Source organism: Nomascus leucogenys, chromosome 24 (genome assembly GCF_006542625.1).
Source record: "Nomascus leucogenys isolate Asia chromosome 24, Asia_NLE_v1, whole genome shotgun sequence".
Classification (NCBI taxonomy): Eukaryota; Metazoa; Chordata; class Mammalia; order Primates; family Hylobatidae; genus Nomascus; species Nomascus leucogenys.
In genome coordinates this window covers 7544650-7560456 of record NC_044404.1, presented here as the reverse complement: position 1 = coordinate 7560456, position 15807 = coordinate 7544650, and the positions used below count along the sequence as shown (strand labels likewise).

Below are 15807 nucleotides of genomic sequence, written 5' to 3'. Positions count from 1 at the left end.
TCTGTCTTTACTAAAAATACAAAAATTAGCTGGGCGTGGTGGCACATGCCTGTAATCCCATCTACTCGGGAGGCTGAGGTATGAGAATCACTTGAACCCAGGAGGTGGAGGTTGCGGTGAGCCAAGATCATGTCACTGCACTCCAGCCTGGGCAACAAAAGAATAAATAAAATAAAGATGAGAGAATTTGTTAGCAGTTGCATAAATGTGTATATTTGCGCAATATATAATATTTGCGTAATATTACACATAAATGTGTATATTTACGCAATGTGTATATTTACGCAAAAATATTACACATAAATGTGTATATTTACGCAATATATAATATTTGCGTAAATATAAAATACCTATGCCCATGTATATATAGTTACATAAATATGTTACATAAGTTTATATTTAAATGTTACCTATTAAGTTTTGCGTTACAGCTATGTTACAGACTGTTTTGTGGTTTCACCCAACAAAAAGGAAACAAAAGGCCAGGCACGGTGGCTCACACCTGTTATCTCAGCACTTCGAGAGGCTAAGGCGGGCAGATCACTTGAGATGGGAGTTCCAGACCAGCCCGGCAATATAGCAAGACCCTGTCTCTACAAAAAATACAAAGCTTAACCACGTATGGTGGCGGGCACCTATAGTCCTAGCTACTCTGGAGGCTGAGATGGGAGAATTACCTAAGCTTGAAGAGGTGGAGGCTGCAGCGAGCCATGATCGCACCACTGCACTGCAGCCTGGGTGACAGAGTGAGACTCCGTCTCAAAAAAAAAAAAAAAGAAAGAAAGAAAGAGAAAAGAAAAAGAAAACAAAGTGCAAGGCATGAGTTAAAGCGGCTGGGTTTTGTCGGTTGTTCGGCGTGAGTAGTTTGTTGGATGTGCGTTTTTAACTTATAAATTTGTACTGCCTCTGGTTTCCATTATTTTGCCCATTGAAGATTAGGGTTTTGGAGGAGAGAAACGAGAGAGCCAGCCTCAGAAATAGATACATTCCTCAAGCCTGCGGTGCATCTAAGTTAGCTTTCTATTTATCACCACCACTTTCCAAGTAACCATAACACAAAATCTCGTGGGCCCAAGAGAGGACAGCCACAGAGCGTTCCTGAGTCACTATTTATCTTGTTTGAGTGGCGATAAAAACCAGGTCATTCTCAATCATAGAAACACAGACCTGGGCGTAGTGAAACATATGTTATGTTCCATTTATATAATTCCTAGAGGCTGTGTTTTCCAAAGCAGAGGAGGGATGGCAAAGAACTTCTCTACCCAAGTGAGCATTATGGCCCAATTAATGTCTACAAACCTAAGGAGGCCGGGCGCGGTGGCTCACACCTGTAATCCCAGCACTTCGGGAGGCCAAGGCGGGTGGATCACTAGGTCAGGAGATCGAGACCACCTTGGCTAACACGGTGAAACCCCATCTCTACTAAAAATACAAAAAAAAAAAATTAGCCAGGCGTGGTGGCAGGCCCCTGCAGTCCCAGCTACTCGGGAGGCTGAGGCAGAATGGCATGAACCCAGGAGGCAGAGCTTGCAGCGAGCGGAGAGAGATCGCTCCACTGCACTCCAGCCTGGGCAACTGCACTCCAGCCAGAGCGACAGAGCGAGACTCCGTCTCAAAAAAAAAAAAAAAAAACCTAAGGGAAAAAGGAATGTCTCCACATTGTCGTTTTTACCCCCAGTCTCTCTGTATGAAATTCTTGGCCGGGCACGGTGGCTCACACCTGTAATCCCAGCACTTTGGGAGGCCGAGGCAGGTGGATCACAAGGTCAGGAGTTCGAGACCAGCCTGGCCAATGTGGTGAAACCCCGTCTCTACTAAAAATACAAAAATTAGCTGGGCGTGATGGCGCACGCCTGTAGTCCCAGCTGCTTGGGAGGCTGAGGCAGGAGAATCGCTTGAACCCGGGAGGCGGAGGTTGCAGTGAGCGAAGATCGTGGCACTGCACTCCAGCCTGGGCGACCGAGTGAGACTTTGTCTCAAACAAAAAAAAAAAAAAAAAGAAATTCCTAAAGACTGTCAAATGTCAGTATGCAGTTTGGCCCTAACCACAGCTCTTTTCTCTGCAAAAGAGAAAAAGGAAAAGCCCATAACATTGCTGGAAGAGCTGATGCACCATGGAAGCTGTTGTGGAGAAGCTTCACACAACTAAGAAATAGCCCTTAATTTACAACCTGGGCTGACAGTTTGTTTCAGGCTGACTCAACCCACCCGAAGAATCTGTCTCAGCACACCTAAGTGTCTCATGCCAAAAGATCCTAAGAGGGCTGGGCAATTTGGAAGGGATGAGACACAGGCCCAGATGGTGCACATCTGGCCAAAAATTAGAAAGAGAAAAATCAGCCTTTCAAATCCAGACAGGTGTTCGGGGCTTCCCAGGAGACCTGCTTATGAAGGGCAACGGGGATGGCTATGGTCTGGTGGTTAGTAAAGGAACAACAATGGTTTCTGAGACTTGCGCAGGTCAGCGGGAACCAAACAGGTGGCAAGAGTGGGCTGCTGTCCACTTTCCCTTGCAATGGCGTCATTTCGAAGACGTTTAAATTATTTAGATTATTGTAACCAAGACATCTTTAATAATGCACCAAACAGCAGGCACCAGGTTGAAATCAATTAGACTCCACCGATAAATTATAAGGGAGAAATTTACAGAATGGCTCTGGGGTAGGGACTGCAGGTGCACATGCCTGCCAGAGACAATTATATCAGGAACCAAATAGTTATTGCTTTGTCATTTAAGCAGCAGAAAAGATGGCCAGGTGCTCCTAAATTAGAGCAATAACAAATAACTAAAATGAGGAGGCCTGTTCTGGGCAGGAAGGCATCTGGGTGGCCAAGATAAAAGACAATGGAGGCAGGAACGAATCTCATTTGGGGGATATCTGGGATCCGGATGCGCCCTGCACTGGGGGCACCTCGAGCTTCTTCCAGGAGTTTGGGGCCAGTGGGGTAACAGGTGGTGTCACAGGGGTTTGTCTCCCAGAGGATGACAATCTCCTGGAGGTGACTTCAAATTTCCCCTTTCTAGGCAGGACGCGGTGGCTCATGCCTGTAATCCCAGCACTTTGGGAGGCCGAGGATCTCCTGAGATCAGGAGTCCCAGACCAGCCTGGCCAACATGGTGAAACCCTGTCTCTACCAAAAATACAAAAAAATTAACCGGGCGTGGTGGTGCGCGCCTGTAGTCCCAGCTATTTGGGAGGCTGAGGCACGAGAATCGCTTGGACCCGGGAGGTGGAGGTTTCGGTGAGCCGAGATGCCGAGATGCCCAGATGCCGAGATGCCGAGATCGCGCCACTGCACTCCAGGCTGGGCGACAGAGTAAGACTCCGTCTCAAAAAAAAAAAAAAAGCAAAGTTTCCCTTTCTAGTCCAGGAAAAGCCCTAGGGAGTCCTGGCTGGATCTCTCAGGCCCCCGAGGACGCAGCCGCGCCGCGTGCCACGGGTCCATTGGGAACACGAAGACAGACCCGCGTGGTCACCCCCACAGGGCTGCCTAGGCGCCGCGTCCCGCCCTAGGCCGCGCGGGGGCGCAAAGCGCAGGCGCACTCTTGCCGCGCGCGGACGGCTCCGGGCCGCCAGGAGCCGCTGTGTCGCAGCCGGGCTGGCCCGCGCCGTCCCTGACGCGGATCACGGCCCCTCTTGAGCACGGCCTTGCCGGTTTGGCGGGGTGAAAGGTTGCGAAGATGGCGACGGCCTTGAGCGAGGAGGAGCTGGACAATGAAGACTATTACTCGTTGCTGAACGTGCGCAGGGAGGTGAGGCCAGCGGCTGGACGCTCTGGGGGCTGAGGCCGAGCCCAGTGGTTCGGGAGGGCCGGGCTGGCGGCGGCCGCCCCACCCCCGCCACGGGAGGCTCAGGTCCGGCGGGGAGGCCGCGTGACCCCGGCTACGTGCACGCCAGCCGGCCGACGGAGCAGTCCCCACCGCCCAGACCCTCCTGCCGGCGGTGCCGGGGCCGGCCTCCGCCCCAGCTCCTGGAGGCTAGTGCGCCGCATGCACTGTGTCCGGGCAGGTCCAGAGGCCCCCGCACCCACAAGAGGAAATGGGGGCCCCGAGGAGGCCACCGTAGTGGGGTTCGCAGTCCTCCGAGACCCTGTCTCGCGCTCAGCCCACATACTCGTCCTGGCTGAGGGGCTGTGTCATCGCCCGCCGCCAGCAGGATAGCAAACTGAGTCTCACCCACCAAGGTCAAGGCCACTAGGGAACGTCTTTAGGGCTTTTTCTGGTCCCCGAGTCTTTTGTGGGGACGCCTTGCCTCTGAAGTGGGTCCAGCCTCAGAGGCACGCGTCTCGTGCCCTCTTTCATTCCCCGGGACCCCGCTGTCCAGAAATTGAAGGCAGAGCCTCCGGGACACAGACCCTCGGCTCGGAGGCTGCAGATTAGGAAGAAGCCCTAGGCCAGAAAAGAAGCGGTGCCCTAACAACAGCTTCAACATTCACACCAAGCACTTGCACCCTGTCTCCTCAACGAATAAAAGATAACATGAGAGAGTCTCACATAGTCTGGCAGTGGTAGGGCCCCACTGCACTCCTTTGTTCATGACTTGTCTGGAGTTGAGATAGGTGTGAAGGGCGAGAAGGCTTCCAGGGTCAGGTCATAAGGTGGATCAGTTTCTTTAAGCTGATGGGTCCAGACTTTTCAGCCCTGCCAGAGAATTCCTAATTCCATCTCTCAGGTTTTCCAGTGGTAATGACAGCTAGCCAAGTTTGGCTATGCTAACCAAAGCGGGTTCAGTGTGTGTCGTCAGTAAATATTAGTCTATGTGGTGTTAATAATACGAACTTACCTTGTGTGGGACCACTATGCTGAATGAACTTTGTACTGTTATCTCATTTAATTCTGAAGATAGCTCAGGTAAGTATTATGATAGCCCTTGATTTACACTTGAGGAAACCAAGGCATAGAGAGATTAAGTAGTGTGTCTAAAGTCACACTACTAGAAAGTGCAAGAGCCTGAGCTCAACCCAGGCAGTCTGACTCTGGAGCCCAGCTTGTGAGCTCCGTGCGATTCTGTCACCTTACCTTACCAGTCCTTGGACTACAAAGCTGCTAGTTCTGGTACTGTATCCTTGAGTGTCACACGCATCCGCCTGAAGGGACCACCAGACAGGCTTTGTGTGAGCAATAAACCTTTTTAATCACCTGGGTGCATATGGGCTGAGTCCGAAAAGAGAGTCAGCAAAGGGTGGTGGGATTATCATTAGTTCTTATAGGTTTGGGATAGGCGGTGGAGTTAGGAGCAATTTTTTGTGGTCAGGAGGTGGATCTTACACAGTACATTCTCAAGGGCGGGGAGAATATTATTACAAAGTACCTTCTTAAGGGCGGAATATCACAAAGTACATTATCACAAGGGCGGGGAGCGTGTATTGTCATAAGGCCAATTGATCAGTTAGGGTGGGGCAGGAGCAAATCACCATGGTGGAATGTCTTCAGTTAAGGCAGGACCTGGCTATTTTCACTTCTTTTGTGGATCTTCAGTTGCTTCAGGCCATCTGGATGTATACGTGCAGGTCATAGGGGATATGATGGCTTAGCTTGGGCTCAGAGGCTTGACACTGAGCACCTCATGAGAGAATCCCTCGAATGTATGGGCCATTGTACTATGAGAATGTCCAGTGAAATATCTTTGGGAATTGCAGATTTTGTTAGGCTGCCATAGGGCACCTGGGGGTTCTTGTTCCCATTAATCAACACTTTGGGCTAATCACTTCTTTTTTTCTTTTTTTTTTTTAATTATACTTTAAGTTCCGGGATACATGTGCAGAACGTGCAGGTTTGTTACATAGGTACACGTGTGCCATGGTGGTTTGCTGCACCCATCAACCCGTCATCTGGGTTTTAATGGGCTAATCACTTATTTAGCCTTCAGTCTCTTTCCCTTTAAATGAAGATGTCTGGCTAGTTATTCTTTTTTTCCAGTTTTTAGAAGTCAAGCAATAAATGAAGCCAGCCTTTCTGAAATCATTCGTACTTAGTCTGGTTTGTCAGTAATTGAGCAGCCATTTATCAGGTGTACTGAACCGTAAGCAGCTGCTGCAGATGATCAAGCAGGTCTAGAATAATAGTTTTAGCTGGAGTCCTAGGTGAACATTTTGTCAAAGGTATACCTTGAAACTGCTGAAACTGTAGAGCCTGTCATTGTTTTTGGACTTACGGATGGGAGCCAAAGAAATTTTGTTTGTTTGTTTAGAGACAGAGTCTCGCTCTGTTGCCCAGGCTGAAGTGCAGAGGTGGATCATGGTGCACTGCAACCTTGACTTCCCCGGGCTCAGGTGCTCCCACCTCAGCCTCGCTAGTAGCTAGGACCACAGGCACATGCCACCATACCCAGCTAATTTTTGTATCTTTTGTAGAGACAGGGTCTCTCTGTGTTGCCCAGGTTGGTCTCCTGAGCTCAAGCGATCCTCCCACCTCTGCCTCCCAAAGTGCCGGGATTACAGGCATGAACCACCATGCCTGGCCAGGCCTGTTGCTGTTATTAGACTTAAGGATGAAGTATATATAAAAATATGTATATATTTATATATAAATACATATATTTATATATATAATTAGACTTCACCCAGGCTGGAGTGCAGTGGTGCAGTCGTGGCTCATAGCAGCCTCGACCTTCCCTGGCTCAGGTGATCCTCCCACCTCAGCCACCAGAGTAGCTGGTATTACAGGCACACACCATCACACCCGGCTGATTTTTGTAGTTTTTGTAGAGACTGTCTCACTGTGTTGCCCAGGCTGGTCTCAAACTCCTGAGCTCAAGCAGTCCGCCCATCTCAGCCTCCCAAAGTGCTGGGATTACAGGCATGAGCCACAGCACCAGCCAAGAAATATTTCTTAAAAATTTTTTTTTTTTTTTACTTCTCCCAATGAGTGAAGGCACTTTCCATATTTATGGCTATATGGCTATAGGTTAAATCCATATGAAACATGCCCCCTTGCAGAAGTCACTTTCTGTTGTCTTCATCAGCAAACTCCGTGTTAAATGTCATACTCAGGTGTGGTATGCTGGTTTTCCGTCCCGGGATTCCACTAGAAGCTCTAAAGGTGATATCTGAACTTGATATTTACTGGAATTTTTTGTGTGAAATCAAACGTGAAGTTGAAATAACGTGATTTAGTTGGAAAAAAGTCAGGGTAATCTTAAATCTTAATGTGTGGTTGGAAGAATATCTTAGTACCTGTTTGTGTGTTTGCTGTCAGTTTTAGAGTAGTTGCCATTTAAGTATAGCTGTGAGAGGCAAGGCTCTCTTCCCAATGATACTTCAAAGTACCTTCAAAAGAGTGTCCTCAAAACTCTCAATGTTCAGTAGAGTTCGGAGACTTTTCTTTAGAAATCTCAAATGGAAACAATTCCAGACAAAACCAGGGAATCTTACTTTAAAATTATAAGCATAGGCCGGGCGCGTGGCTCATGCCTGTAATCCCAGCACTTTGGGAGGCCGAGACGGGCAGATCATGAGGTCAGGAGATCCAGACCATCCTGGCTAACACGGTGAAACCCCGTCTCTACTAAAAATACAAAAAAATTAGCCAGGTGCGGTGGTGGGCGCCTGTAGTCCCAGCTACTCGGGAGGCTGAGGCAGGAGAATGGCATGAACCCAGGAGGCAGAGCTTGCAGTGAGCCGAGATTGCGCCACTGCACTCCAGCCTGGGCGACAGAGCGAGACTCCGTCTCAAAAAAAAAAAAAAAAATTATAAGCATGATAGAGGCATGTAATTGGATTAATATAGAAATGTCAAAAATCAGCTGAAGAATCTCCCTCTCCAGGTTTTAAACTTTAAAATATCCCCTTAAATTTGTGTTCTAGAGCAGGGGTCCTCAACCCCCTGGCCATGGACCAGTACTGGTCTGTGGCTTGTTAGGAATTGGGCCGCACAGCAGGAGGTGAGTGGCGGGCAAGCAAGCGTTACCGCCTGAGCTCTGCCTGTCAGATTGGTGGTGGCATTAGGTTCTCATAGGAGCATGAACCCTATTGGGAACTGCACATGCAAGGGATCTAGATTAGGTGCTCTTTATGAGAATCTGACTAATGCCTGATAATCCCAGGTGGAACAGTTTCATTCCACTCCCACTAGTCTGTGGGAAAATTATCTTCCATGAAACTAGTCCCTGGTGCTAAAAGGTTGGAGACCCCGCTGTTGCCGCTGTTGGAGAGAGTGAGGCAGGCAGCTGGACAGGACCCCCCGTCCTCCTATGACAAGACCCATGATCTTTAATGATTCTCCTTCTAGATTTCCTGTTTGCAGAGCAGGGCCATCATCTGTCATGCCTGCCTCACATTGAGAGGAGGGAGTAATTTATCATTAACTGGGCACACCAAAACCAGACTGGTTTTCTGGTTTAGTGTTAGATGCATCATCTGGTGCCTAAAATCTAACTCCTCTGAGATTTCCAGGATGATTTTCCAAAATTTATTTGGAGAAAGGATGCCTTAACTATAAGTCAGAGTTAAATTTACCTGATCCATTAATTAGGAACTTAATTGACACATTTCAAACCTAATTTATTCCCAAGACAAATGGCTACAGTTCTAACTTTATCAATGTCTTTGAAAGAATTTCATTTTTGCAGTGTTTATAACCTGTTTGAAGATCTCTGGTCCCAATTGTTTTAACCTTAAGGAGCCATCCTCCTTTTCAAGTTTTAAACACTTTTGGAAAAACACAGTTAAGTAAAAAATGAAGTTGTTAATAAGGTTTTTTTCTTGCAGTCCATGTATGGAGGTCAGTGTTCTGAGATCTTCATCCTTCCAGAACAGCCATGAAACTAGAAGTACAAAAGTATCACCTACTAGTAAAAAGTTTACCCCAAGTCCCTGCATTTTCATTCCTTCTCTGGTACAGAGTAGATCATTATTTTCACAATTTTGTGTTGTCTGGGTTTCTTTAGCTGCAGGTTACAGCCACAGAGTAAGGCCCACCAGTTGAGTTTGAACTGCAGATTGAAAGAAAGGGCTAGAAGAGTAGAGGAAGGTCCCCTGGTCGCTCTCGAGATTGTCCTAGAGTCAAAGTCATCCACAAAGAAGGAGGCAGCAGACCCTCCAATCAGGACCACTGACTCAGCCATCTGCAGAAATTGATGTGTAAAAGGCTCAGCTGTGCCAATTTGAGCCACTCAAATCCCTAAAGCAGTGAGGCGGTGTGTGTTTATGCATTTACTGCTTTCTTATCAAACCTCATGATGGGCAGTCAATTTTGTCTTAATAAGAGAAATAAAGATGGCTCTGAAAAGGTCAGTTCCTTCACTTTCCATCTACTACATTATGTTAAAGTTTGATATTTATAATGACTCCAGTTAAATGTGTGCCTTAGGCACATAGAGTTAAGCCTCGGTTGTCCAAAAACAACTTATCCAGATGTCTGCATTCCGTAGGGTGTTCTGTAAGCCAAGAGGCTGAGGAGCAAGAATTTCAGCCCATTGCTGCCTGCCTCTTGTGTGACCTTCAACGAGTCATTTAACCTCAGCCTCTACTTACCTGCAGAATGGAGGCACCAGTACTTCTTAGTTAACAGTGGGATAGAGGGAGGCCACCATGCAGGGCTTTGCAGTGGGAGTCCAGTATTCAAATCCCATTTTTCTCTTCTGGAAGTTCTATGCTTCAAGGCTAGTAATTTAACCTTTCTGCTTTTCAAGTTCTTTTTTTTTTTTTTTTTTTTTTTTTGAGATGGAGTCTCACACTGTCACCCTGGCTGGAGTGCAATGGCGCGATCTCAGCTCACTGCAACCTCCACCTCCTGGGTTCACACAATTCTCCTGCCTCAGCCTACCGAGTAGCTGGGATTACAGGTACACACCACCACACCCGGCTAATTTTTTGTTTTTTTTTTTTAGTAGAGATAGGGTTTCACTATGTTGGCCAGACTGGTCTCAAACTCCTGACCTTGTGATCCATCCGCCTCAGCCTCCCAAAGTGCAGGGATTACAGGCATGAGCCACCGCGCCTGGCCGTTAGTTTCTTTAATGTTGGAGTGTAGGTAACAGGCAATAATGTCTTAAGCACTTACTGTAGGCCAGGATGACCCGTGTGGTGTGTGCGTTGCTGGGTGCTGAGGATGTATATAAAGTGCCTGTCATAAGTAGGTATTTAGTTAATACATATTGTTATTTCTTGGATTTTGATAAGTTTGAAGTTTTGCTTATTTTAAAAAAAGACATAAGGATTGGGGAGGTGCTCACACCTGTAATTCCAGCACCTTAGGAGGCTAAGGCAGGAGGATAGCTTGAGGCCAGGAGTTTGAGACCAGCCTGGGTGACATAACATAGCAAGAACCCATCTTTAATTAAATTTTTTTTTTTTTTGAGGCCCAGTCTCGCTCTGTCACCCAGGCTGGAGCGCAGTGGCGCAATCTCAGCTCATTGCAAGCTCCGCCACCTGGGTTCACGCCATTCTCCTGCCTCGGCCTCCCGAGTAGCCAGGACTATAGGCGCCTGCCACCAGACCCAGCTAATTTTTGTTTGTTTGAGATGGAGTCTCGCTCTGTCGCCCAGGCTGGAGTGCAGTGGCGCAATCTCGGCTCATTGCAAGCTCCGCCTCCCGGGTTCACGCCATTCTCCTGCCTCAGCCTGCCTCCCGAGTAGCTGGGACTACGGGCGCCCACCATCATGCCTGGCTAACTTTTTTTTTTTTCTTTTTTTTAGTAGAGACGGGGTTTCACCGTGTTAGCCAGGATGGTCTCAATCTCCTGACCTTATGATCTGCCCGCCTCAGCCTCCCGAAGTGCTGAGATTATAGGTGTGAGCCACCGTGCCCAGCCAAAAAAAATTTGTTTTAATTAGCCGGGCATGGTGGCATGCGCTGTAACCTATAGTCCAGCCTAAGGTGGAAGTGCAACCAAAAAGCAGATTAGTTGTTTACCGCATGCAGAGTCCAGTTAACAAGAGTGAGGCGCATACAAAGCCAGTCAATTTACTCCGAAGCCAGCTTGGGGAAGGGGCACGATGTCCTGCTGTACCGCTTCACTTTTGGAGCAGAAAGCGGGCACTTTTATAAGGTATAGGAGGAAATGAGCAAGGGCAGGGGTCCCCCTGCTATCTGGGTACTTTTTCTACCTGGCAATTGAGTTGGCACCTTCCTGGGCAGAAATAAGTAAAAGTGGCCATGGGGACATGATTTGGTCTGCAAATCCACTGTCAAGAGAACTGTCTTGGAGCACAGTTAGATGAACTTGCCCCATAGAGGATGTCTGGTGAGGGGGAGGGGAAAGGTTATATTTGCATTTCTAAAGGGCTAAGTAGGAAACAGGGTATGGGGAAAGGGGGAGAGTAGAAAATAATTAAACTATCTCTTAGAAAAATGGGACCGGGCATGGTGGCTCATGCCTGTAATCCCAGCACTTTGGGAGGCCGAGGCCAGCGGATCACTTGAGATCAGGAGTTCAAGGCCCACCTGGCCAGCATGGTGAAACCCCATCTCTACTAAAAATACAAAACTTAGCCAGACTTGATGGTGGGCGCCTGTAATCCCAGCTACTCATAAGGCTGAGGCAGGAGAATCTCTGCTGGGAGGTGGAGGTTGCAGTGAGCAGAGATCGCACCACTGTGCTCCAGCCTGGGCAACAGAGTGAGAGTGTATCTCAAAAAAAAAAAGAAAAATGGGGGTACTTGGTTACAGGAGGATTGCTTGAACCCGGAAGTTTGGGGCTGCAGTGAGCTACAGTCATACCACCACACTCTAGGCTGGGCAACAGAGCAAGACTCTGTCTATAAAAAGCGAGACTCCATCTATAAAAATAATAATAATAAAAGGCTGGGCGTGGTGGCTCATGCCTGTAATCCCAGCACTTTGGGAGGCCGAGGCGGGTGGATCACGAGGTCAGGAGTTCGAGACCAGCCTGGCCAACATGGTGAAATCCTGTCTCTACTAAAAATACAAAAACTAGCCAGGTGTGGTGGCAGGCGCCTGTAATCGCAGCTACTCGGGAGGCTGAGGCAAGAGAATTGCTTGAACCCGGGAGATGGAGTTTGCAGTGAAGCAAGATTGCACCACTGCACGCCAGCCTGGGCGACAGAGCAAGAATCCATCTAAACAATAATATAATAATAAATAAATTTAAAAATGTGAAAGACATATGTGTATGTAGAAAGCCTTGGTATGCTTCATCCTGGCTAAGGATGAACTTTGCTATCCACTTGTAATATTACTAAAAATTACAGTGCTAGAATGTATGCTAAGCATTAGTTTATGAAATTCCTGAGGTTGGGCGTGGTGGCTCATGCCTGTAATCCCAACGCTTTGGGAGGCGGAGGCGGCCAGATCACCTGAGGTCAGGAGTTTGAGACCAGCCTTGTTAACATGGCGAAACCCTGTCTCTACTAAAAATACAAAAAAAAAATTTAGTCGGGCATGGTGATGCTCGCCTGTAATTCCAGCTACTCAGGAGGCTGAGACAGGAGAATTGCTCAAACCCAGGAGGTGGAGGTTGCAGTGAGCCGAGATTGTGCCACTGTACTCCAGCCTGGGCAACAGAGCAAGACTCTGTCAAAGAAAAAAAGAAAAAAGAGGCTGGGCATGGTGGCTCACGCCTGTAATCCCGGCACTTTGGGAGGCTGAGGCGGGCAGATCACCTGAGGTCAGGAGTTTGAGACCAGCCTGACCAACATGGAGAAACCCCATCTCTACTAAAAATACAAAAATTAGCCAGGCGTGGTGGCAAATGCCTGTAATCTCAGCTACTCGGGAGGCTGAGGCAGGAGATTCACTTGAACCCAGGAGGCAGAGGCTGTGGTGAGCCAAGATCGTGCCATTGCCCTCCACCTTGGGCAACAAGAGCGAAACTCCATCTCAAAAAAAAAAAAAAAAAGAAAAGAAATTCCTGAAGCATTTTTTACTTTCTGTTCAAAACACTGAGTTTGTTCTTTTTAAAAGACAGTGATCGCTCTGAACTGGTGCTTCCTGGAAAGTTGACATTTGGGATAGGGAGCTTTCCTGGAAGGTGGGGCTAAGCATGGGAGTAGGGTGCAGGCTCAAGGATAACCTTTTTTGGGTGTCTGGGGTAAAGATAGGATAGTTGTGAGCCAAGCAGAGAGGAGGCAGAGCTGGGGGCAGGGGTGGGCTCAAGAGGGTGCCCGGGAAGTGGAGTTTAGAGAAGCTGCCTGTGTGCAGGGAGGGAGCTGTTGAGGATGCCCCACCACTTCCAGTGTCATCTCATAATGTGATTGGCAAACGCGAGGTTACATTTTACAATGTGTTTCTTTAATGATCTATAAGCCAGTTATTTTCTGCTTTGGGCATTTCAAACAATTGCTTCTTGAAATGTTAATGCTCTAATTTTGCATTATCTACCAAAAACACCTCTTTTATTTTCTTTCTTAAAGAGAATTCAATGGAAAACTTTTGTATTTGCTGTGGATTTAGTAATAAAACAATGGAAAATAAAATAGGGGACATGAGAGCAACATGCTTTGCTTGGCTATAGAATTTTAGTGTCTGCTTTTTATTAACCTTTCATTTTAATTTTATTTACACCTTTGTTTAAGAAAGGATGTAAGACAACAGATGAATAAATAAAATAGCATATATTTTTTAAAGGAGACACACATTTCTTAAAAAGAAGATAATTGAGAACATTGCTGCTTTATTACCACTGTTACGGCATATGCCTGGTACAGATCGCAGTCCCTGGAAGGAGCTTGCAGCTTGGAGAAGAACCTCCTTCGAGATGAAAATCTGACAGCTGGATTCCTGTTTGGCTCATGGACTGTTGGAACCACTTCTGCATGTTTTGAGTGTGCAGCCTACCCTCCCTAGCTGACAGGAGCCAGAAAATTCTTCAGCAGTAAAATGCCAAGCCAATAGAGATCAACCACAAGAAGTCTGCATGAGTAGGCAGGGTGTAACAGATGAACACGGATGACAGAAGGTATAAGGTCAGGCTTTTAGGGAGAAATAAGCCGATTCCTTACTGTTAAGATAGGATCTGAGCCATCAATTTTGGTGCAACTCTGGAGCTTGTTTCTAGAGACTGGGGCCTTTTTATTTTCTATTCGTCTCAAGGGCAACAAATAAATATATGAACATGACCAGGAAGAGTAATGAAAATCAAGTTGTACAATGGTAGCAAAAGATTTCCTGAGCCCTTGGAATGACCTCGGATTGGGAGTCAGGATTTTTGCTCCTTGGGCCCATTTGTTCTTGAATTCCGTGATCGTAGCTGAGATGTGTGCTGCAGGACCCGATTCCTCCTCTGCCCCGTAAACCTTACAGGTGATGTGCTTCCTGCCTTTTTTTTTTTTTTTTTTTTTTTCAGTATTTGGGATTCTGTTGTTACTAATTGTGTAATCTTTTTTTCAAATTTATATTGCCATCTTGGAGGTATTGTGTTCTGTGAGTTTTGTAAGTTTTTTCCTTAACTCTGTGTTAAGTAGAACTCAAGTTTCAAAAATTATTCCTATTTGTAGAAACATTTTAGAATTGTTTTATCTGTCTCTTTGTTCAGCTTTTCTGACTCATTTGTGATTTGATTATTTCTCTGCTAAGCTCTTTCCAAAGTGAAACCTAAAATGGCTGTAGGAGCCAAACTTCCAAAATCAGTGTAGGTCAGCCTGACCTCTGTCCTCAACAAAGATGTGATAGAATTCAGGGTTTTTGTTTGTTTGCACCATTCTCCTGCCTCAGCCTCCTGAGTAGCTGGGACTACAGGCGCCCGCCACCACGCCTGGCTAATTTTTTGTATTTTTAATAGAGACGGGGTTTCGCTGTGTTAGCCAGGATGGTCTCGATCTCCTGACCTCGTGATCTGCCCACCTCAGGCTCCCAAAGTGCTGGGATTACAGGCGTGAGCCACCACGCCCAGGCAATTCAGGGGTTTTAAGTGAAGGACAACTGAAATCAGCTAGCCCACCCCTTGCGTGTTTAAGCATCAAGGAGCATTCATTGGTGATGATTTGAATGTCCTGGGACAGTGGTGGAGCTTCAAAAGGGGTCATTGTGAAGATAGAGAGCACAGCCGCAGGAGTCAGATCTGAGTTTGAGTTTCTAGCAGGTTTTGTGGGAGGCAAATTACCTAACCTGTCTGAGCCTGTTCGTCCATAAAATCCAGACAGTTTTACTGTTGTAGAGCTTTTGTGAGAATGAAGTGGGAGTGCATGGAAATGCTTGACATACGACTGTCACATGAATGCTGTGTATTTCTTAGTGTCATGAGCATAGCCATTAATAAGGAAGGCTCTTATTGGTTAGTTATATAATTTTCATGAATCCTTGATCTGGTATATGTATATATTGTAAATGCTTCTTCCCTCTCTCTATATTGCCTTTCACTTTCATGAACTGAAGTTTGGTTTGAGTTAGGCTATACATTATTAGTTTCTAACCATCTTTCAGGTTAGGGGTCCATAACCAAATAAACTCCTCCTCCATCTTCCATAAGTCACTTGATCTTTCTGATCCTCGGGATTTTTATCTGTAAAATGGGAGTCTGATACCAACCTCAAGGCATTTTGAGTATTAAAGTATTAAATGAGGAAATAGTGGAATTATTTTGTTAGCTGTAAATCTGTATAAATGCATTTGTGACAACATTGACAAGCCTTTAAAGCTCTGTGATGCTTCTCGGTCCTTCTTTTTCACCTTGCCAGTTGCACGTTCCCTGTCCTCCTTACATAGCCCTTTCTCCAGGTTCAGTCCTCACCTCCTTGGATTGTTTTTTTGTTTGTTTGTTTTTGTTTTGTTTTGTTTTGTTTTTGATGGAGTTTCTCTCTTGTTGCCCAGGCTGGAGTGCAATGGTGCAGTCTCAGCTCACCACAACATCCACCTCCTGGGTTCAAGCAATTCTCCTGCCTCAGCCTCCTGAGTAGCATGCGCCACCAT

At 46.7% G+C, this 15807-nt stretch overlaps 1 protein-coding gene across 1 annotated transcript in view; it reads left to right on the top strand.

Moving 5' to 3' along the window:
• The first annotated feature begins 3541 nt into the window (after positions 1–3541).
• DNAJC11 (DnaJ heat shock protein family (Hsp40) member C11) overlaps positions 3542–15807 on the top strand; it is a 69422-nt gene continuing 57156 nt past the window's right edge. The window contains exon 1 of the mRNA XM_003274260.4: positions 3542–3754. Coding sequence (XP_003274308.1) covers positions 3683–3754 — 72 coding nt within the window. The 5' untranslated portion in view covers positions 3542–3682. The remainder of the gene's footprint in view (positions 3755–15807) is intronic.